The sequence below is a fragment of the Falco peregrinus genome, chromosome 5, assembly GCF_023634155.1.
Source record: "Falco peregrinus isolate bFalPer1 chromosome 5, bFalPer1.pri, whole genome shotgun sequence".
NCBI lineage: Eukaryota > Metazoa > Chordata > Aves > Falconiformes > Falconidae > Falco > Falco peregrinus.
This window is the reverse complement of record NC_073725.1, coordinates 62,645,445-62,666,950: the sequence shown is the minus strand read 5'-3', so window position 1 is coordinate 62,666,950 and position 21,506 is coordinate 62,645,445. Positions and strand designations below refer to the sequence as shown.

At 45.7% G+C, this 21,506-nt stretch overlaps 1 protein-coding gene across 4 annotated transcripts in view; it reads left to right on the top strand.

The window, feature by feature from the left end:
* Window positions 1–21,506, top strand: part of ALS2CL (ALS2 C-terminal like) — a 48,558-nt gene that overhangs the window by 16,818 nt on the left and 10,234 nt on the right. For 2 of the 4 annotated variants that reach the window (XM_027786966.2, XM_013299693.3), the window contains exons 2-16: window positions 3,259–3,367; window positions 4,249–4,441; window positions 6,247–6,312; window positions 7,011–7,176; window positions 7,626–7,754; window positions 8,055–8,174; window positions 9,986–10,062; window positions 10,449–10,515; window positions 11,238–11,434; window positions 13,948–14,013; window positions 14,847–14,945; window positions 16,596–16,754; window positions 17,653–17,764; window positions 19,271–19,348; window positions 20,850–20,977. In XM_027786966.2, coding sequence (XP_027642767.2) covers window positions 3,259–3,367; window positions 4,249–4,441; window positions 6,247–6,312; window positions 7,011–7,176; window positions 7,626–7,754; window positions 8,055–8,174; window positions 9,986–10,062; window positions 10,449–10,515; window positions 11,238–11,434; window positions 13,948–14,013; window positions 14,847–14,945; window positions 16,596–16,754; window positions 17,653–17,764; window positions 19,271–19,348; window positions 20,850–20,977 — 1,766 coding nt within the window. The other 2 variants (XM_005229551.4, XM_027786955.2) reach the window with 2 other exon arrangements.

Here is a 21,506-nt window from a genome sequence, read left to right as displayed (position 1 = left end):
CTGAAACTCATGTTTACCTTAATGGGTGATGTGATGTGATGTGATTGATGTGATTGTGATGTGATGTGATGTGATATGATGGGGCAACTTGGGCCTTTTTGTGGTGCCAGAAGGGCTGTTTTGAAATCAGACTGGTGATGCTCACCCATTCGGCAAACCATGTCTGACTGTCATGTTCAGGCTAGAAGTAGAAAATACAGATTTTCCCAGGAAGGGCGAGAATGTCATTGCTAAAAAGAAAAAAAAAACCACCAAACAACACCAAACCCAAATCAAAACACTGTGTTAAGTCTTGGTCATGTCATAATGGAAAAGAGTATCCAAACACTTCTGTTTTTTGCAGAGTTAGCTTGGGTGTCTGTACGGTGTTGCTACTGCAACGGTTTCTCAACCCACGTACTGCACTGCGGGAATGCTTTGGGTCATGCCCATAAGGTCTGAGCTCATGTCTTCATGAGTAATAGACCCTCAAAAAACCAGGATTGCAGATGGGCAGGAGGCAGCATGTGGGACCAGATGGTGGTTGGAAGGGGCGATGCTACATCCAGATCAGTAGGTCCACCTTGGACATACATGGTTCTTCTTCCAGCTGACCGTTACAGAAGTAACCAACTAACACTTAGGCTGGGACAGTGATGTTCCTGTGGTGTTGCACATGTGCTTTTCAGCCCTGAGGAAGCTCCTCAGCCTCCTGCCTCTGCTCATGGACTGTTGTGGTCCTGTGGAGCAAAGCTGTAGGTATCTGCACCCTTGGTTTGAGTCATTTAGTTTAAATTAAGCCATCTGTATGTAATGAATGGGTTGCTTCTCTGGTTTTTTTGATAAGAGAAGACTTTGGGGAAGACTTTCTGAGTCTACCACCCATGGGTTTTGTTTTACAAAGGACAGAACATTTTCTTGCAGAATTAAGTAAGGACCAGGTGGAGACACCCTCTCATATCAGAGACATCTACAATGATGGAATTGTCTTCCCTCTTAGCCCCCAAATCAGACAAAACAGTCGGGCTTAAAAAATATAAATAAATTAAATCTACCAGACTGTTACTGAGCAAGCCTGGCACAACCCCACTGACTACCTGCTGGTCTGCTGAAACATTTGAAAATGAAATGCTTTCACACATCCAGCCTGATCTCTCTCCCTGATTAAGCAAGCTACTTATGCTTAGATATTTCTAACAAGCTTGAGTGCTCTCTAGGAGCTGTGAGAACCAACTTTATCTTTGTGTCTACAAGACAGGGGATTAGGTGGTAGCAAAAATTAAACTTTTAGATCTGTCCCGTCCTCTGGGTGCTCTGGGGTAAGAGCTGGCTGGCTGCTGTTTTGTTTTGCTTTTTTCTTGGCTCGGTTGCCTTCACTGGGAGGGGCCAGGAAGAATTTGTATCCCAGTTTTTTGACCTGTTCGCATGCCTAGAGCTTTCCTCTGGGATGAATTGCCAGTGTTCCTGCAAAAAACCCCATAGCCTTATGGTCATTCAGACCTTGATATACGAAACAAGGCAAACTAACAAGATTATGAATTTTTTAATGCTTCCAATTTTCTCAGACAAATGACGTTTAAGAGGTGGTGGTTACTAAGGAAAAAACATTCTCATTCATCTCTGCAGTCACTTGTGTCTGGATCGGAACAACCACTTAATACCAGGCCAGCTAACTATTCAAACTGCAGTGTCCCTTGCTCTATGACACCGTTCCAGCCCAGGCTCCAGGATGACCTGGAAAGTGAGTTTTGAAGCAGAGTGTGGTCCTTAGCAAGGAATCCACCCATGTGTGAAGCTTAAAAATGGGAGGTGTTCCCACCTAACTCTGTCACCCCACCTGGGTGACCTTTTTGGAGTCCATGCTGAGATGCTCAAGGTATTTCTTCCCATGAAGTATAAAGTAAGGTTTGGCTTCTACGTGTTAACTTCCCGACACCTCAACAACAAGGAGAATGCCTCTCGCCTATTGTTTGTTGCAATCAGGGTAGAAGTTCAGGATGTTAGAGTATGCCACCCACAGATAGCCCCAGTTCAGCTCTTCCTGGAAGCAACACAAAGACTCTAGTTATCTCTATTAGTAAATAAATTTGGTCTAGCCTCATAGCCAAGTGGCTATTGTATAATCTATACGTAGCTAATTTCTCCTTACCTCCCAAAATAGCACGACTATGTGCAAGCTACCTGTTTCAAATGGTCCCTGGATAACATTCGAGGATTGTCTGGGAGAGGCGCTAGTTGGCACACATCAAAACCATGCCAGCGCCTCTGCCACCACTTTAACAATGTAAATTTTCACAGCATGACGCCACATCCTTGTCTGCTTACTATCATGAGCGTAGGCTTTGAGCGTGCCCTACAGCCAGGCTAAGGATACACGTGGACAGACCATATCCAGTCCCTTGAGTTTGCCGTTTTGCTTCACAAAGTTAAAAGAACCTTAGTTTTGTATTTTTATCTCCATTAGTAAGATTGGCTGACTCTGCCCATCGTATCTTCACCACCTGGCCTTCTTCCAGCTCAGCCTCTTATGACATGCTGTTAGCTGGCTGCACCCGTTTCCTCTGATACGTTTCTTTAGGGAGGTGAGGCTGGGACAGAGGAAGCTACTGGAGTTTGCTCACATGGGTTTACTGCCTTGCCTTTTTTTTTTTTTTTTTTTTTTTGTTAAAGTATTTCCCACTTCCATTTTAGGCAAGCTTCCCTGGTTGATGCAGCAGTTGTGACATATAACCAGCAGTGTAGTGTCCTGCTTAGAAAGGACTAACGCCAGACGTCTGTTCCTCTGGAGGGCTGGATATTCGGGCATGGCTGGCGTGGCTCTGCAGCTCCATACCATAGCTTTTAATGTCAAGAGTTGCAGAGAGAGGCACCCAGGCAGAAAACTGGTGAGAGATACAGAAAGAGATGCTCTGCTTCATCCTTTGCTGCCTTCAGGGATTTTCTCCTGGGAGAACAAATCTGGCACTAAGCAGGATTAACACCTATCAAGAAGTTCCAGTGGTGTGGAAGAGGTGTCATGGCCAGCCTGAGAAGATCTTCAATTTGGGGCATCATGAAAATGGGTTATAGTCTTGGTGGCCTTCTGTGACACCTGCTCATGTTGAGCTATTGGGTTTCTATTTCCTCTTCTAACACTTTAAAATGCTTTTTGGGGACAGCAATTCTACCCATGTGTGCTGTCAAGAGCAGGACAGGCTGATTGTTTGTGTGAGCACTGAAGCCTTGGCTGATGGATACTCTTGCAAGGGAGTTTATGTGTGCCTTCTGTGTTGTGTCCAGGACATGTGCACGGCCGAAGTAACTGCATCTCTGCTCCAAGTGGAGGAAACCTTCTCAGCATGCCTGGCACGGATAGATGCTCTCATCCTCAAGCCTCTGCTCCAGGCAGGTAGGTCAAAGACGACTACTTTTTTTGTCTGTGGTTCTAGCCTTGAGTCACTGGCACACCTATGAAGGGATTTATAACTGAAACTCCAGAGCTCTGAGGACTTGCTGGAGGCTGGTTTGCTGGACTAAGTGGAATGTAGAGATGTTTTGTTTAAGATAGTGAACTCTTAAGGATGCCTGTGGCCTTTCATTCAAGCCTAGGACTGTGGTTCCTGTTGTTTTTAGAGGTTAATCGAGGTACTAACCAGTATCGGCCTGTACTCCTGCTCCGAGGCTGATTTCCATCATGGTGTGTGGAAATCCAAAATGTATCTCACACATACGCAACCCCTAAACCATGCCCGTCCTGCCTTCCTGCTCACAGCCGATGGTCATGCCCATCTCTGAAAGTAAAACTTGTGGGTGCAGGTTCTGAGCTGGCAGCAAATCAGAGCAGCTCCACTGAAACAACAAATCCACATAAATATTCACAAGCCTGTCTGGCTAAAAGTTGTGTGACTGGATTAGGCCCATGGGGTGGTTTCCTTTCCTGTCACCACCTTTCTGGTCTAGCCTCCAAGGAGACCAGGGACAACCCTCCGGGTCAGGGGCAGAAAATTTTCTGCCGATGCTTGTGCCTGAGCTGGGGCTGAGCCTGGCAGGCTGACCCGACCACGTCCTGCGGGAATGGGAAGGATGAAGCCGTAGCTCATGCAGTTGCTCACAGGGACACAATCCTAAACAACCATCATCTCCTTCCACCCTGGCATAGTTTTCCTGTAAGAATATGTGTGCTTTACACTGAAAAATTGGGCTGGGTGTTAAAGACAGGCAATGTTTACTACAAGATTTCTTGGAGTCCAGGCTTTCTGATGGCCTTTTCCCCCCACCTTTTCCTCAAAGAGCCTAGTGACCAGAAAGGAAAGGAGAACTTTAAGCTCTTCCTGCTCTTGAATGATCGATTTCAAGCTCTCTGGGACCTGACAGAAGAAAATTACCGGAGACTGAAACAAAAATGCAGCACCTCCGAGTCATTCTGCATCCAGGACATTTACACTGTCTGGAAAGGAGACCTGTTTCTGAACCTCTACATCCAGTAAGTACAGAAGCATTTTGGAGCAGCGTAAGGGACTAAATTTATTAACTGGTAGGTTGGTGCAATTAATTTGGGTGTTTAATTTGTTCAGTCCTGCCCACTAGTCCTCAGTGGTTAGGTCAGGGAAGTGCTACAGAATATAGCCTCTGTGCAGGCAGCATGGTAAGCAGCTTTTGTTGTAGCTGCAAGCACGCTTGTAAGAGGCAGGATTTTTTTCTTGCAAATAGTTTTTTTAATGCATCTTGAAAATGGAAAGAGGCCAGGTGTAGAGTTTGTGCCTGGGTAATTCATGAAAGTGAAGCTTGAGCTGTCATCAGTAACAGAAAGGTGTGCACAAGCAGGTTTAAAGGACTCCTAGGGATGAGGAGAGATGTCGTCACTAGGCACAGTTCATGTTATGTGTTTGTGCCACATTTTTGTGCTTTTGGCAAGGGATATGATAGCAAGTGATGGATGTAGTGTGAGGTGAAAAACATACTGCCCTATTGCTGTTTCTATAATGAATTACATCTGCTCCCCATCTGTCTGCAAGGCAAAATAAAATGTTTACCTAAAGCACTGTAGCGTGTGTAACCTGTGTGTTGATGTCCTAGCATGAAAAATGGTTCATGGGCATCTGAGATGACATAAAGATCAGACAGCATTCAATCCTTCATTTATTACGTTGGTCATAAATGTGGCCAAGCTTTTGCCAGATGGGCTGGTGCCGCCTGCGCAGCTTGGCACTCGTACAGGAATAGGAGATGGGCTGTCTCCTCAACATTGCTCTTCATCCAGTCTTGGTTTTGGTGGTTTTTATGCATGTGGAGGGAGGAAGGAAGGACTACTCTTTGTTTTGGTTTTACTTGGGCAGCATCATTTTAAAAAGCAGTGCACAACAGACTTTGTCTGTATGTGAACGGGGTTTGGAGCAGTGTGTGCTGTTCATTTGGGAACTGGTTCAGTGAATTAAAACCAGTTTGCATTAAAAAGGCATACAAAAGATGAAAACTTGTGCTGAGGTTTCAGATGGTACAAAGGAGATATATATCTTAAGATCTAATTTCCCCTCATGAAATTAAAACCTGTTTTTGCTGGTGTCATGCAAAAAAAAAAAAAAAAAAATGCTGGTTCCTACCTACTTGTGCTGACTCTCTCTGTGCAGTCCTCTGTACAGTGTCTCAGGCTTATTGGAGTGCTGTAGAAGGAAGCAAAGCCACTGTCCAGGGACGTGAAAATCAGCAGTAAATACATGTCCCTGAAAGATGGAATAAATTGTAGTGAGCCTGGACTTTATACATGGTATCCGAAAACACTACTGGAAGGAAGAGTGGTATTTGCTGACAAAATACGCCTTGATCTCCCTCTAGTGTGAGCTGAGATACATTGGTGTGTAACCTTGACTTGAATTTACCATCAGTAATACAGACCTGATACTTTCACTTCAGCCAGCAGAAATTCATACCTCCGATGCTGATACCTTAAGCTCCGACACTGTAGATTTGCTTTCCAGGACGGTTGCACAAGGTTGTTTCTGCTTATGCTAAATGCCAGGATGATTTAAACTTCCCATAGTGATACCAGTGCAAAACTCAACATGGCAGTTAAACCAAGGAGCTGGGAAAGGGGACAGAAGGGGAGTGAGCCAGGGGAGAAGTACAGTAGCTACAGCCCCCTTGGAAAAGTGGACTCGACATGAAGTTTTCAAATTAGCTTCTTCCCTTTATCACTTAAACCTCATAGCGAATGTGCATCTCTAACTCAGCTTGTGGTCACCTGTGTTGTTTGTTGTTTTTTTGGTTTTTGTTTTTTTTTCTTGCCAACAGGTATTTTGTCACTTTTGCAAACTACGTTGTAGTCCACGGCTTTGAACACGCCACAAAGAGCAAAAGGTCAGTGGGGTGAAAGATGCTTATTGAAGGGGCTGATAGGAACCCAGGGATGTTGTGTGGCATAAGAAACTAAACCAGAGTGAGCAGCACTGAGCACCGCACCTTGCAGTGATCTAGGTTCCAGCTGCCTCTCCTCTGAACTGGTCGTGCTGGCTGCTCCTGCCATCTTCTGAGACCACGGCAGCAGCTGGTGAAAGGTTTCCATTACAGATCTCTCTCCATCTCTTTCTAGCCATGCACAACCCTTTTCGTAGGAGAGGATGCCTGTAAACTTGAAATTCAGGGGTTCAGATAGGGGGTGGGACCTGAGGAAGGATGATGTGGCAGGAAATTTCCACTGCTGGTTCCATGTGCAGTCAGAGTCGCGTGGAAACAGCAAACGAGGACACGAGCACTAGATGTGAGCAGAGTCACAGCTGCTTTATCCGAGTCACCCTCCTGGGCCGCAAACCATGCTGGATGTCGTGCCATATTCTGGGGTCCCTGCTTGGAAAGACCACTGGGCTGGAGGTGGGATGGATGGAGCTCGTGTTTGCCTCATTGCCTAGTTTGCGTGCAAATATATTTGTGCTATGTTATCTCCTGGTCTTTCAAGTCTTTCTATACCTTCTCTGTGAGTGCGGTAGCTTATAAAGCTTGGAAAGCAATTTGCAGCAAAACCAATTAATGAACCTTTGTCCTAATTAATTGTTTTGCAGTGAAGCCTGGAAGCACCATAAGACAGTGCTGAAACAATTCCTCACAGACTTCACCTCCGAGACCTCCATGTCACTGGCCTTATACACTGTCCTTCACAAACCTATCCGAGACCATATCGAGCAATATATACTGCTCCTTACCAAGCTGAATGAGGTTCTCAAAGAGGTAGGAAGCTTTATATGGTGTTACTTGACTGCTTTGGGCTAACACCTTATGCAGGATTTGTGGGGCTTTGTGGTGGTATCAGTGAATCCAAAGCAGGCTAGAAGGAGAAAGTTTTCCAGTGGACAGCTGGAGTGGTGGTAACCAGCACCAGTGGGGTACAGCCCACCTGAAGGTCTCAAAGCAGTGACCATCGGCCACTCCAGCGCAGTACGAGCTGCACATCATACAGAGTAGCTGCAGTGGGTCAGGTAACTGGCCTAAGGTTTCCTACTTCTGCTGGTGGCAGAGATGATGCTGGATTTGGGATGCTTCCCTTGCAAAGGGGGTTGGGGGGTTAGCTCTCTTAGCCCTTTAGATTCAGAGCTGCTGAGGTTTTCCTGCAGCTGTAGCCCAGAGAGTAGATGTCCTGCACAGCCATCCAAAGCTCAAGCCCTGTTTTCTTCTGTCAGAGCTCTGTAAAGGACGTGGTTACCAGTGCCATCAAGGAATATGCGAAGCTGGAATCTTTCATCAGCCAAGTCCTGGATGAAGCTTGTTTTACCAAGTCCTTATGGAAATCCTTGGGCTACAAATTCACGGTGAGTCACAGATGTAGAAAGTGGCTTGATGGGGAGCTCTTTTGGAGGTCTTACACTTCTACTTACCCATGGAGGAAATCTAACACAGATCAAGAAGGGCAAGTGGAAGCCTTGAAGAAACCCTATGGTCACTGGGTGCTTTAGAGTGCTGTGTCCGGTTCTGCTGTCACTGTCATTTTGTGCCACGAGTCAGATGGTCTCTGCAGGAGCTGTTGGCTTCAGTGGTGTGCCCTCTCCCAAATCCTGATGTTTCCTGATGCTCTTGACCCTCCATCTTGACCTCTGTTGTTCCCTCTGCAGGATATGCTCTGTGTCCCTGAGAGGAGGCTGCTGGAAGATAGCAAAAATCTTCCTGTCTCTTCCAGCATGAATCGATCTGACCGGATCTTGCTCTTTGACGATGTCCTTGTGCTAATTCAGGTATGTCTGTAGGCTTTCCGGGGGACTGGAGGGGCAGCGCAGATAAACGACAGTAAAATTCAGTTTCCTTTGAAACTGAAAATGTAGCAGACTGTGGCTGTTGGCAAAAGCTTGGCTCAGATCCATGCACCTGTGGTTTGCACCGGAGAATAAAAGAAGGCCAAATGAAGAAAGAAAAGAAGAGCATCCACATAGCTTTTTCCCCAGTAAATGTGTGCTAGCCAGCCACCACAGGCACCTTCTAGTTACCCAGGCTCATGCCTGCATATGAATCTATCGATTTCCATCCTTGCTTACTCAAAGGGAGCCTGTTGGGTTGAAGTTATTATACTGTAAGCACTCGTGCATAGGGCTAAATATGATTTTTTGTGGTTGATTCTGCTAGTGGCACGGGAGCAGAAGTTGCAGGTGTTCTTGGGGCTATTTCAGGGATTTGGGGCCTGGGTGCAGGGCAGACAGGGAGTGTCTACAGCCGTGGATAGCTGGGTGAATAATGTGTGTTCAAAGGTGTTCTGCACCATGTTAACTAAGTCCAGCTTGGCTTGCTCTGACTGACAGCACCTGTAACCAAGCAGGGCAGCAGGGCTCTCTTCATATGCACCTCTCTGCTTGCTCTTTAGTCTTGTGCCAGCCCCTCGGGTGTCCAAACACATGGCTGCTTCATGAGCCGATCCATCTCAAGGGCTCTTCCAAACATGAGCCTTTGTGATAATGCTGGGCACTCCTAGTCATCTTGCAGGGTCTTGGCCCGAGGAAATAGGGTGGTGATTGTCTCACCCAACTTTACATTATAGGTTTCTTAGCACTGTAGTGATTTGGCTGTGAGCAAGTGCCCGCAGGCTCCCTTTGTAGTCAGGGGAGAGAGACATGCGCTGCCTGGGTGTGGTTTATCTGACCTATTTTAGGTGCCAAAATTAGGATGAGTTGAATCATGTCCTTGACTCCATTGTCTAGGCTGAAAGCACAGAGTGACTAGCTTACACGGTGATATCTACATTGTAGACAGCTCTGGTCAACAGTTCCCACCATGTCTCATCTGCTGCTATGACTGTTACTGAGGCTTGGGGAGATATAACTGGTCTGGGATTGAACTGGTTAGCTTGGGCGGCTAGCAGGGCTCTGCTGATGAGAGCTCTGGTGCTGGAAATCTGAACTTTCCATCCTTCCCTGTTCCCCCAAATCTGTTTAGATACATCGCTGATTAACTCACGGTGAACTTCACAGTGCTAGTACCTACACTTGGCCAACTACATCCTTACAGACAGCAGCTCTGTAGTGTGGGCATCTGGACTTTAGACATGGAAGGGAGATATAATATTAAATGCAGTCTTACCGGGTATTTCAACTGTTTTAGTTTCTTCTGTTTGGTGTGCTAGGTCAAAATAGCCACTCTTTACATTTTGTGCTTGTGGGCTGCTATTGGCTGCCTGGAGTCCAAACCCTAGATAGATCACAAGCAAGATTACGGCATACTGGGTGCCAGGGATGCTTTGGGAGTTTGTCATGTAATGGGGAAGAAACTCTTGCAGAGACAAGTGCTGTCTAAGAAGGTCTGTTTCTGTTGGTTGTAGCTATGGCATTATGGCATTATATATACCAACTGTAAGCATTAAGCTAAGAACTTTCTTCCTTCTCCTGTGTTTCTTCAGTCTCCAAGGTCTGTCATTGTAGTGTGGGACAGACGTGTGGACCATAAAAGAGGGAATTTACAGTGCTGCAGGTCTTGCTCTGCTGTTCAATGCATTGACTAAGTGGGGGCAACGTGTGATGTTTACACCAATAACAGGAACATCTTCTCCCTTTTATTCCAGGGAAACAGCTTTCAGAGCTTTGATCTGAAGCTTGTGTGGGTAGATGAGAACTGCAGGGAGAAGTCAGCTCCAGGACTGTAAGTGAAAAATTTCCACTTGGAGGTAAAAAAAAAATAATTGTACAACTTGATTGCAGAACTGAGAAAATGATTCAAAACTTTGTCCCATCTTTTCCACACAGTGGGATTGGTTCTGGGCTATGGGTAATTGCAGCACTGCCCAGCTGGGATCACAGTAGCTTGGACAGGCATTGCTTGCTTTTGATCGATTTTGATATATCAGCAATAATAAAATGGTTTTGCCTCCAGACCTTGAGAACAAAGATGAGCTGAGTCCCTCTTGAGAAGATAAAACTGACTGCAAAAGCACCACTAGCTTCTGAAAAGGAATGGGAAGAGCAGGGGCTGCTGTTTGACTGAGAAATGTGTTTTTCATAGTCTCTATAATGCCTTCTGCTTCACAGGTATGGACTCCGCATTATAACCCCAGAAGAAACGTTCCTTCTCTCTGCCAAAGACCCGCAGATGAAGGTTAGCAGTGGGCAGGGTGTTTCTGTTCTGCCTGAAATCCTGGTTACCCAGTTTTGAAATAGAGGACCGGCACAGAGGGGGTGGCAGCTCTGCGACGGGGGTAAAACGTTGAGTGCTGTGCTGAGTGGAAGCTGAAATGCCACTAAGTGTCAGGATTTCAGCTTCCAGATCAGAAGACAGATTAGTGGGCTCCGCACCTGCTGAAATGCTGCTGAGGCCTTTCTGCTGTGATTTTTGCTATTTTTTTGTTATTTAAAGCAGAATAATAAGCAGTATGGGGTTTGTTGTTTTTTGTTTTTTTTTTAATCTCCCCACTGCCAAGCCAATATTCTATTAGCTGTTGGCCAGAGGTGGCTTGAACAGTTGATGGTAAGTGAAAAACATCCAAATGCTGGACGTGGGTTTGCCTTGGACAGCAGTGCGTGCTGCAGAGCTTGGCAACACAGTCCCATCACCATGGTCCTGTGCCAAGGCCAATTAGTGGTGGTGAGAGTCATGCTTAAATGACGTGGAAACATTGTGCATTGGTGCCATATCCAGCTTGCAGGACCCAAGGTAACACCTGCTCTTGATGCTGTAGATGGGCCACAACTCACCAGCCCAGCCAGCTGAATGGCTCAGAACTGATGGGAACCCACCAGCTTCTCCTGAAGTAGCTCCTGTTGGGAGCTATTACACTTTCTTCACTCGGTAGTCCAGCACTGCTCTTCTTCTGCCCCCAGGCTGTTTGGGAGTGGAAGCTGAACCAGGCTGTCCGCCAGGCACTGAATGGGAAGCGGGATTTCCCATTGTGGGGTGAGACTGGTGAAGGCAGCAAGCCCCCGTCCTGCCGCTTCTTCACCTACGTCTTCAGGCTGGAGGGCAGGTTCAAGAGCGCGTCCTACGAGGGCGAGTGGCAATGGGGAAAGCCGCATGGCAAGTAAGGAGCCTTTTTTTCCCCCTTTCCTAAGCAAGAACATGCAAAGATGGCCCTGATGCCTTTGTGTAGCACTGCCTAGATCCAGCAGATGAGCAGCTGGAGGTACAGATGCCACGGAGTGGCTGTGGATATGGGGTGATCCATCCCACGCTGAGGGCCTGGGCCACAGGCTCTGGGCTGGTGGTCTCCCAGGGTGTGCTGTCCTCTCTGGTTCCTGCCACACTTGCTTCCAGAGGGAAATCTGGTATCGAGGACAGATTCAGGGGGCAGCTGGGACATAGTTGCTCGATTTTAGAGTTTTGTCATACCATGAGTCCTGTCAGGTGATCTGTTGTATTGCAGGTGGCTTGCTAGTGATGCTGGTTGATGCAGTCAACTACAGAGGCTGCCCCTGATAATGTGGCAATGATCACACTGAAGGCGCTGCATGGGCTTATGCCTGCAACTAGGACTTAGACTTAAGCTAATGTTTATTTCCAGCCTAAGACATACAATCTCACTGTCATGATAAAAAAAAAAAAAAAATCTGATTATAAGCCTTTCCTTGTAAATGAGAGAAAAACTTTATCCTGTGCTATCAAAATCTATTTTAACATCCTAAGTATTATGAAAGGAATTGGGGGGAAAAAAAATACAGGAGAGGCTCAAATGCACTTCTTGGGAACATGAGAACTGTTCACTAAATCCAACTGAAGTTTAAGAGTGAGCTCTGCCAAAGGGAACGGTCTGTAAATCAAAGGTAAATTGGTGCCAACCAAAATCTCTTTGACATAGGATAGAGCACAGTCTCTGGTTTTGTGAAGAAACATGAATCATGACCTACCTCCACAGCCACCAAAATGGGCTGATTTGGAACTTTTATACTTGCTGAGTTTTACACAGTTCACAGTCACTATTGAAGGAAAAAGGAAGCAGAGACTTAGCTTGAAAGAGCCTTAAAATAATGAGAATATCCAAAATTAAAAGCTTAATCCTGAATCTTATGTGGAAGAGATAGTGCCTTGCCCTGGAACAGGGTTAAAGAGGTGTTTAGAGCAGAGCCGTGCATCTCGGCTTTTGGGTCATTCATTGAAAAGGTCAATGAAGGTCTCGGTCCTTCACATCATCCCCACGATCCTTCACATCATCCCCACTGTCCCGGCACCTGCACTCCTCGCAGACATCTGACAACCGCCGTGCGCAGACACAGAGGGACAAGCATCTCTCCTTGCTTTCCATCTCCTCCTGTCTTAGGGTTGGAGAAATGAGATTAATAAATAGCTCTGCTGCTTCAGATTAAATGATGTGACTGAGGCATCCCAGGAAATTTGTGGCACAACTAAGTGACTTCACGTGCTTTTAATACCTGGGCTTTTAATTGCTTAATTACTAGGCTTTCCTTTCCACCCTTGAAATTACTCTTCTCTGTGACTTGCTGCTAATACAAAGTTACAGAGCAGCAAAGCTGGGCTTGGTGGCTTGTTCACCTCTGAGGGAGAGGCTGGCATGGCAAAGAAGAAGAGCAGAAAGCTGCAGCAGTATGAGTCAGGGCTCTTCAGCAAACTCATCTGTATTCATCTGACACTGTTGTGTCCTGGTGCTGATGACCTGGTGTGGGAAAGAGATACTCCCACTGAGAAGTAGATTAAACCATCACCACAGCAGGCATTCTCTCTGGCTTGCTCTCCTTTGCTAGCATTTGTATTAGCAAAGCAAAAGGAATTCTGTTTTAAATCCACTTAAAACTAATCTGACCACTTCCCTGTAAATAGCAGGAGAAGAGCCTGTCTCCTGTAGGTGTTTAAAGCAACAGCCTCGGTGAAAGTCAAACAAACGTGTCATGGTTTTGGCACTGCACCATCTTCTATTGTCTCTGGTTGGGGAATCTGTAGGGAGCTGACTGCGTCTGGGATGATGAAAGAATTAAAACAGTGAGTGGGTGGGGGTGGGGTGGCAGACAGGGAGGGCGATGCATTCACAACCCACATGGCCATGCAGTAATTTGAGTGTCACATTGACCGTTGCAGTCTCATTTGCACTCTTTACCTTGTGTAATCATTTCTGCAACCCCCACACAACAGAGATGGAAAGATACGATCCCTTTAGGCCAGTGCTTGTCTCTTTTGTTTTCATAGTGCCTGGCACAATGAAGTTCTGGACTGCGGTGTCATTATGCTGTCTATGGGCTGTGCCATGCTGGAACGCTGGCTGGCTTCATCACAGGCTGCACTGCAATTACAAAAGGATCATGTGCAAGGTCCTAAACTGATGACCCAGCAACTCTACAAAATGCTCTTGCAATTAGGGAACTTGGAAGAGGATTCTTCCCACTCATTCCAGGGCATGAAAACATGGTATTAAATCCTTATAGTGCAAACCAGAGTCCCAGAGGTGCCTGGAGAACGTGTGTGTCTGTGTCCCCCAAACAAACGCTTTGATGTTAGCCATTTCTAGGTTGTGCTTGGGCACCCTCTGTTGCAGCCGTGAGTGCTGCTGGTGATCTCCCTTGTGTCAATGCCTGCTTTGAATTGCAGGGGGACACTGAAGTGGCGTGATGGACGTAACCACGTTGGAGATTTCAAAGATGGCTTGGAGCACGGGTAAGCCTTGAAAAACAGGGAGATTCTTGCATTCCAAATAAGCTAAGAAACAGTTCCTCCCAGATGTAGTGGTATCTTGTAGGGGGACTCTTTGCTGTTACAGGCCAGGTTATCTGACCTGTTTTAGACACCTGACTTAAGCTTCAGTACATTGTAACCTAGAGCAAGTGGTTCACAGTGACTACAATAAAAGAAGTGTGGGCAGATGACCAGTTCAGATGCAGACATTTCCCTTCAGCTGGATGAATCTGACCTTTGATCTCTAAATCTGGGTGAATTTATTCATATGCAATGCCTTGAAGTTATTTTTAGGTGTCTTAAAAAACTTCTCTTAAATGAGGAGTTTTCAGGGGAAAGAAACCGTACTATGAAATTCAAATGCTATTTTTCTAATTTTTTTTTTTTTTAAGTAAGGCTTTTAGATTTCTAATTTCTACAGCAGTTCTAGAATAAGTTAGGTTTTTGAAGGGAAAAAAAATATCTCAAATACTTTGTGTCAGGATTAAGAAGACATTTTGTTTGGACCAAAGCAGTTGCTTTGGCAGCCTAACTTGGCCCCTAAATTGGAGAAGTGGTAGAGAGGGGAGAAAACCAACAATGAAAGTAGTTCTGTAGAAGAAGAAAAGAGAAACTACGATTGCAGCTCACAAGGAGATGGATGAGCTCTTCCTTAGACCAAGTCAATTGACACTTGGAAATAACATCAGAGGTAAAGCTGACCCCAACCACGTAAATCAGCTTGGGGAGTCTGGAAAGTCCTTAGTTTTTAAACTTCATCCAGTACAACTGAGTGGCCTTTGGCCGTGCTGACCTCTGCCATATGCACCTTGTAGGTTTGGAATATGCCTTGTCCCACGCCAATCTGAAGACCGGTATGACTGTTATAAGTGCCACTGGTATGAGGGCAAGATGAGAGGCTATGGAATCTGTGAGTAAGTAAAACCCAAAGATAACTCTGGGGAAAAAGGGGACTCCACGTGTTTAAAGGGTGAAACGTTTGCACCTCAGTGTGGAGGGCTCAGTCACAGTGTAAAACCCAGGGTAACTCAGGCAACAGCTTTTGCTTCGGAGATGGGCAGTATGGCTTCTTGAGAAGCCCTGAGTCTCCTGAGGATTAGAATAGCAAGAGCTGTGACCATTGTAACTACCTGACATAGCATCCTCTGTGCCTTACAGGTGGGGATGTAATTTTGCATTCATGCTGGTGGTTGCAAAGCAGAGAGCGCGTGGTGCACCATCAGTCCTGGACAGACTTGGTGGAACATGCGGCGCTCTCTGTCTCCCCTGGCCATGCTGTCTGAACTAAATCTTCTGTAGAATAGGCTCGTGAATGGTGGGTGGGATGTTATGATGATCTGGGAGTCATAACTGTTATCCTGAACTGCTGAAGGGGGCTGGTTCCCCCAGCTGCCATTTTTTGCTCACTCAAATTCTGAGCTTAAGCCCAGAGCTTAACTTAAGAAATGGAGCCTGAGGCTTGTTTCCTCTCATTTACTCATCAAAATGCTCTGGTGAGTACAGTGATGGGTACAGCCATTTGCACACCTGTGTCTCAAAGCACTGCTGGGAGTGTGGATGGAGCCTGCTCTGTAAAGCACTGTATTGTGGGCACATGGTGGTGTCCCAGCCTTACCCACCACCTACTTCCCATGTAGAACGTCAGAAATGGCAGCGGAGGCCTGCTTAGCAGGTTGTATGTGTAAACCATTTCCATTTGCAGCCTGTGGGGTTAAGTGGACAGGGCCCACTTAACATCAGGTTGGTTTGTGTAGCAGTGAGCAAAACAGCATCCTCATCTTTGCTTAGGTCAGACATGGCTTGTAGCTAAATGGGCTGGCTAACATGAAGCGTGGACTGCTGGTTGCTACTGCACATACTTAACCTTTGTGCCAAGTGGGGCAGAGGAAAGACCACAGCTTTCCAGCTGCTTACTATGGGATAGGTCATCTTCCTTCCTAAAACCTGCATGTTCTGCTCCTTATGTATGAATTAAACTCAGAGTACAGGACACGCAGAAATCTCTAGGGAACCTGGAGCCAACTGAGTAGCGTTGTGCTAGTGTCTTTGGTGTCAAATGGGAGAGCACGCTGATAATTATAGAAGACAGCTCTGCTTAGTGTAAAGGCTTTCTCTGTTGCAACAGTGGAGATCTGTGGCCCAGCATGGACAGAGCTCAGGGGAGCTCTTCTTAGGGGGATGAGCCCAGGAGAAGGGGTAGGTGGTGACCATAGAATGGTGAAGGCAAATCTGGCTTCCCACTGGATCTGATCTCCTGCTCTGGATTAACAAGTGGTCACAGTGACCTGGCTGGTGAGAGGTCAAGGATTAAGTGGCCTCTCCCAGGACAATTGCAAGCCTAAGTGTAGTGTCCTTGGATAATGTTGGAAGCTATAGGTGGAGGGACTAGCTCAGGTGATGCACATTCCTAAAAGTGAACAACTACCAGCTCCAGAGCTACCAGTCAAGTATCTGGAATATTTAGCAGGCAGATGAGCCCAATTACTCACTTTCCTGGCTTCCTACTCCAACAGGAGCTGTCAGGTAGTCACAGTCTTCAATCCTGTCTGTTTGCTGCCCTGCAGGTATGGAAATGATATGGTCTACAAAGGCTACTTCAAAGACAACTTACGTCAAGGGTTTGGGATACTGGAGAAATTCTCAGCTGAGCATCCATTTAAATACACAGGACAGTGGGAAAATGACAAGAAGAATGGATATGGAGTCTGGGAAGACAAAGATAGGTAAAGGTGGCATGGGTCAAAGGTGGCTTTAGGTGTCTGCCGGTTTTGTCCCTCTGTTGGCAGGGGTAAAGCCTCAGGTTTTGACGGGGAGACTTGGAGTTGTATTTAACCCCAGCTGGCAGCTAAGCCCCACACAGCTGCTTGCTCACGCCCCCCCGCAGTGGAATGGGGAGAGAACAGAAGAGTAAAAGTGGGAAAACTCGTTGGTTGAGATTAAGACAGTTTATTAGGTAAAGCAAAAACCATGCATGCAAGCAAACTAAACCAAGGAATTTATTCACCACTTCCCACCAGCAGGCAGCTGGGGTTCAGCCATCCCCAGGAGAGCAGGGGTCCATCACCAGTAACGGTTACTTGGGAAGACAGACACCATCTCTTTGAACATGCCCTCCTTCCTTCATCTTCCCCCAGCTTTATGTGCTAGGCATGACATCATATAGTATGGAACATCCCTTTGGTCAGCTGGGGTCAGCTGTCCCAGCTGTCCCCCCTGCTGACTTGTGCCCCCCAGCCTGCTCGCTGGTGGGGTGGAGTGAGGAGCAGAAAAGCCCTTGGCTCTGTGTGAGTACCACTCAGCAATAAATAAAACATCCCTGAATTTTCAACACTGTTTCCAGCAAAAATCCAAAGCATAGCTCCATACTAGCTACCATGAAGAAAATTAATTCTATCCCAGCCCAAACCAGCACACTTGGGGAGGAAGGAGGGATGTGTTCAACCTCTGCTGCAAGGCTTGAACTCCTGGGGAAGCATTATATGAACTGAGTTTTTTGCAGTACATTTGCCACTTGTGCTGCATGGAGTGTTGTATCAAGTAAAACTAGCCTCGGTATATCAAATTAACTAAAATCTAAGAAAACAGGGGAAAAAACATAATTTGTTTTTTATTGGATTCCAGAGGGGAGAGATACATAGGGACATGGCTCGACGATCACAAACATGGCCAAGGCATTGTAGTAACCCAGTCAGGTGTCTGCTATCAAAGGACATTTCAAGCTGATAAAATGGTGGTAAGTACACATTTTCAGTGGACTCTGTAGATCAGTGGGATGTGGAATTCTCCATCAAAAGCAAGCGTAAGATTTCACTTTGTAATTAATCTTTGAGGGAAAACAGAAAGCAAGAAAACTTAAGCACTGATACTTTACCATAATAATATTTTTGAAGAACAAGACCTAGGTTAAGTCTTCTTCTTATCACCTTCCTGAGGTCCAGCTAAGGACCAGGTGTAAGACTGGTCATTTCTCCTTACTCATGCTAAGACACCTTATAGGTCTGGCTGTTTCGCTGACCATTAGGTCACAATTACAGACAAGAACTCATATGTAAAGTGCTGCACAGTTATATAAGATACTACATCTATCTTAAAGATCATTAAGACTTTACTTTTCCAATGTGAGCTTACCTATGACAAGTTGGCTGTCCAGTTCATTGAAGGTTTAGATGTTGGTGGGGAAAGCAAAAAGGATTGGCATCGCTAGACCTGGCTTGGAAATAAAAGCATTTCTTCTCATGAAAAATACGCACTTAAAAAAACAAACAACCCCTTCCCCTCTCACCAAATTAGGACAAAATGTTTAGCATGGAAACTTTGTCAGAATGCCTTTCCATAAAACCTCCATCTGCGGGGAACCAAAATAAAGCTGCCTTTTGGTTTGCCAGCTGCCAGAGGTTCCTTTAACTTCACAAGGCTTCCAGGTGGGGAGCAGTCACTTTGGTTTTCCTAGTGGAAAATTGGTATGGCCAAGAAGCTTCCCTTGGAAACCTTTTATTTTTGCCAGAAAGGGCACTTTCCATCAAGAAAACCATTCCAGCGGAAAATGTGTTACAGCTCTAAAAGTGACCACATTTTCTGGCTGGTATGGGTACGTATGAACCTTTGGGCCCAAACCACGGGCTAAACCCCAAGAATCTTTCCCAGTTGGTGTAGATGATCCTGTGTCTGTTCCGCATCTTGGTGCTCCTTCTCTGAAATGTGTGCTGCTGTAAGCAGCCTTGGGAGCTGGGAGGTAATGGAACAAGTCATTTAATGAATGCTGTAGGAGCAGCTCATTAAAGCCCCGTTGACTGCACAGCAAGGGACAAAACTAATTCTACATAGCAGCTGCCTTTGTCTTTTTTCTTAATCGTGTTGCAAAGTGACACAATTGGCTGCAGTCACCTAAAGGTCATAGGATTAGGAGGACCATGAGTTTGACCCATATGACAGTTCTTGGTGATAGTTCCTAGAACAGGAGCCTGCTTTTTGTTCCTTCTTCTAAGGAAATGAATGACTAGGACTGCTGCAAACCTCCTGAGCACCCAGGAATCCTCTGTGCAGTGACACATAACGGGTTATCTCTGGGGCACCTCCCTGCTTTGGTCTTAAGCATTGCGATGGCTTTCATATTGGGCTTTCAAAAAGGTTCTCAGAATCTGCAGCCTATAAATAGTCCAAGCCAGTGGCTGTTTCTAAATGAATTTGAGCAGACAGAAAGTTAATGCCTTGAATTCACTGCTTCTGCTTTCAAATGAAGGGTTCTGGGATTCTGCTTTTGGAAGATGACTCAGTCTATGAAGGGAACTTCACGGAAGATCTAACATTTGTCGGAAAGGTGAGCACTTCCTTCATCTCAGCCTTTCTATACAGTTGTTTGCTTTACAGAAGGGCTGCTGGATTAATCTTCAAAGTTCACACCCTCCCACTCCACTTCCCTTAGGCCCTCAGAAAATAACGTTTTCCTGCTTTTTGTATTTTATTTTTTTTTTCTATTGTCACTCTCTTTCACAGAAGGAAGGCTGCAGCTGAAAAACTTCAAGTAGCTGGGGGCTTTGTGCATTGTTTTGGTTTTTACTGTTTACATTGAGCATTTTTTTTTTATTTTTTTATTTTTTGTGGGGCATTTTTGGCTGTGCTTCTCAGCTGCAGTTGGGATGCTTTAATTTTCTTAGAATAAATGTTTCAGCCTTTGTAGTGGTTGGGAACACAGGAAATGATGTATAAACCAGATGGAGTTGCAGTACCAGCACTGCACTAATGTAACCAAGATGTTAACACAGCTGAGCAATTTTGGAAGCTTAATTTTACAATCTGGACACTTCACTGACACATTCAACATTTTGTGGTTGATCTTTAACAGAGATATCTGGTCAAAGTGTTCATAAAGTGCCCCATTGCAGGGAAAACTAGTCCTCCAGCTCGTTACAGAAATCCATGATGAGTCTGAGAGGAAGTGCATGGTTTTATCAGGCTGAGGGGATGTCAAAATAGACAATTGGTAATGCTTGCGAATGAGCCCTGTCATTTACTGACTTGTCATGGGAGGAAGAGTTTGTCATCATCATTTTCAGCCAGAAGACTTGGGATGGGTTTTGCAGAGACTGATTATAGTGCTTAGATACTTCTTCCTCCAAAATTAATATTTAGTTTTAGTGGTTAGTCTAGAAAAATCTGTTCTTTATCTAAAGATGGAGTGCCTCCTGCCATTAGCAATGAGGATTTCAGGCTCGTATTCAAAGCCAGACTAGTTACGATATTGTTTAGCTTTGGCTTTGATTTAGTTAAACCCTTTAATTTTGAGTCAAGCTACTGCATGTCTTCTGTATTTGCCTCAGAGAGTTTAAAGTTTGTCTTGGTAGCAGCAAACATTTTGAAAGCATTTATGGTGAAGATCATATGATTCCCCCTACCTGTGAGGCCAAACTTGCTTGTGGTTTTAACAAGCAGAGGAAAAACAGAGGAGAAATTGAAGTTTCATGTGTTCGCTCTAGGTTAGAAATAACTACTGTCAGATTTCAGCCAGAAGATTTTATAACTCAGAGAAGATACTGCATATTTGTAAAGTATAATGCAAATGCTTTACTCGGCAATTGTGGCAGTCTTTCCCCTCCAGAATCCTGGATGTCACTCAACAGCAAGGGCTGTCTGCAGTGACTGCCACCACAACGGCTCTGTGGCTTTGGATGCTGAGGGTGTGCACCTCTGTGATGGAAGTTGTTCTGAGTCGCCATTTTAGGAGCTGGCTCTGTTGAAAAGAGAATTTGAGATCGTGGTCCAGCTTGTTTCCTCTCCCTAATGAGATCTTGGCAGAACAACCCTTTATTTCTCTGTTGCAGGGAAAGCTGTCATTTGCCAATGGCTTCATTTTGGAGGGAACCTTCACTAACAAATCAGGCCAGGGCCTCCAGACGCATGGCATCCTGAACACGTCGAGCGAGCAGCTGGAAGACAGGATAACCAAAGTGTGAGCAACAAGAGCTGACTTCTCGGCGCATAGCATGTGTTTTGACTCTACCTAGAGGGGTACTGGCTCAGTCCCTACAGGGATTAAGGCAGTCCTTGCTGAAAAAGTTGATCTAAAACTGGTCCATATGCAAGGGTAGAAGGAGGAAAGGAGAGTGGTTTGTTATATAACATTAATGCCACATAAGAAGCAGGAAAACAGATGTTCTACTCCCATTCTGCCACCATCTACCCAGAGATACTCCCATCCTCAGACTGGAGAGATTTTTGAAGGCTTAACATTTTCAGTGATTTGTGCATGTGCATGCACACACACACGTTTCTGTGTATACACGCAGACCAGTGTGAAGCTGTACAGGCAAAGCTGGGCTGCTGAAATGCATCACTTGCTGCATTCCTGTCCCTCTGTGCTACTGCAGGAATACTACCAGCTGATATTGTAGAGGTAGGAAAGCTACCAAGAAGTGATGCAAGGTGCACGAAGCTCTGAAAAGCTTGAGCTGGAGCTATGTGGAGGAAGGCTGTGGAGC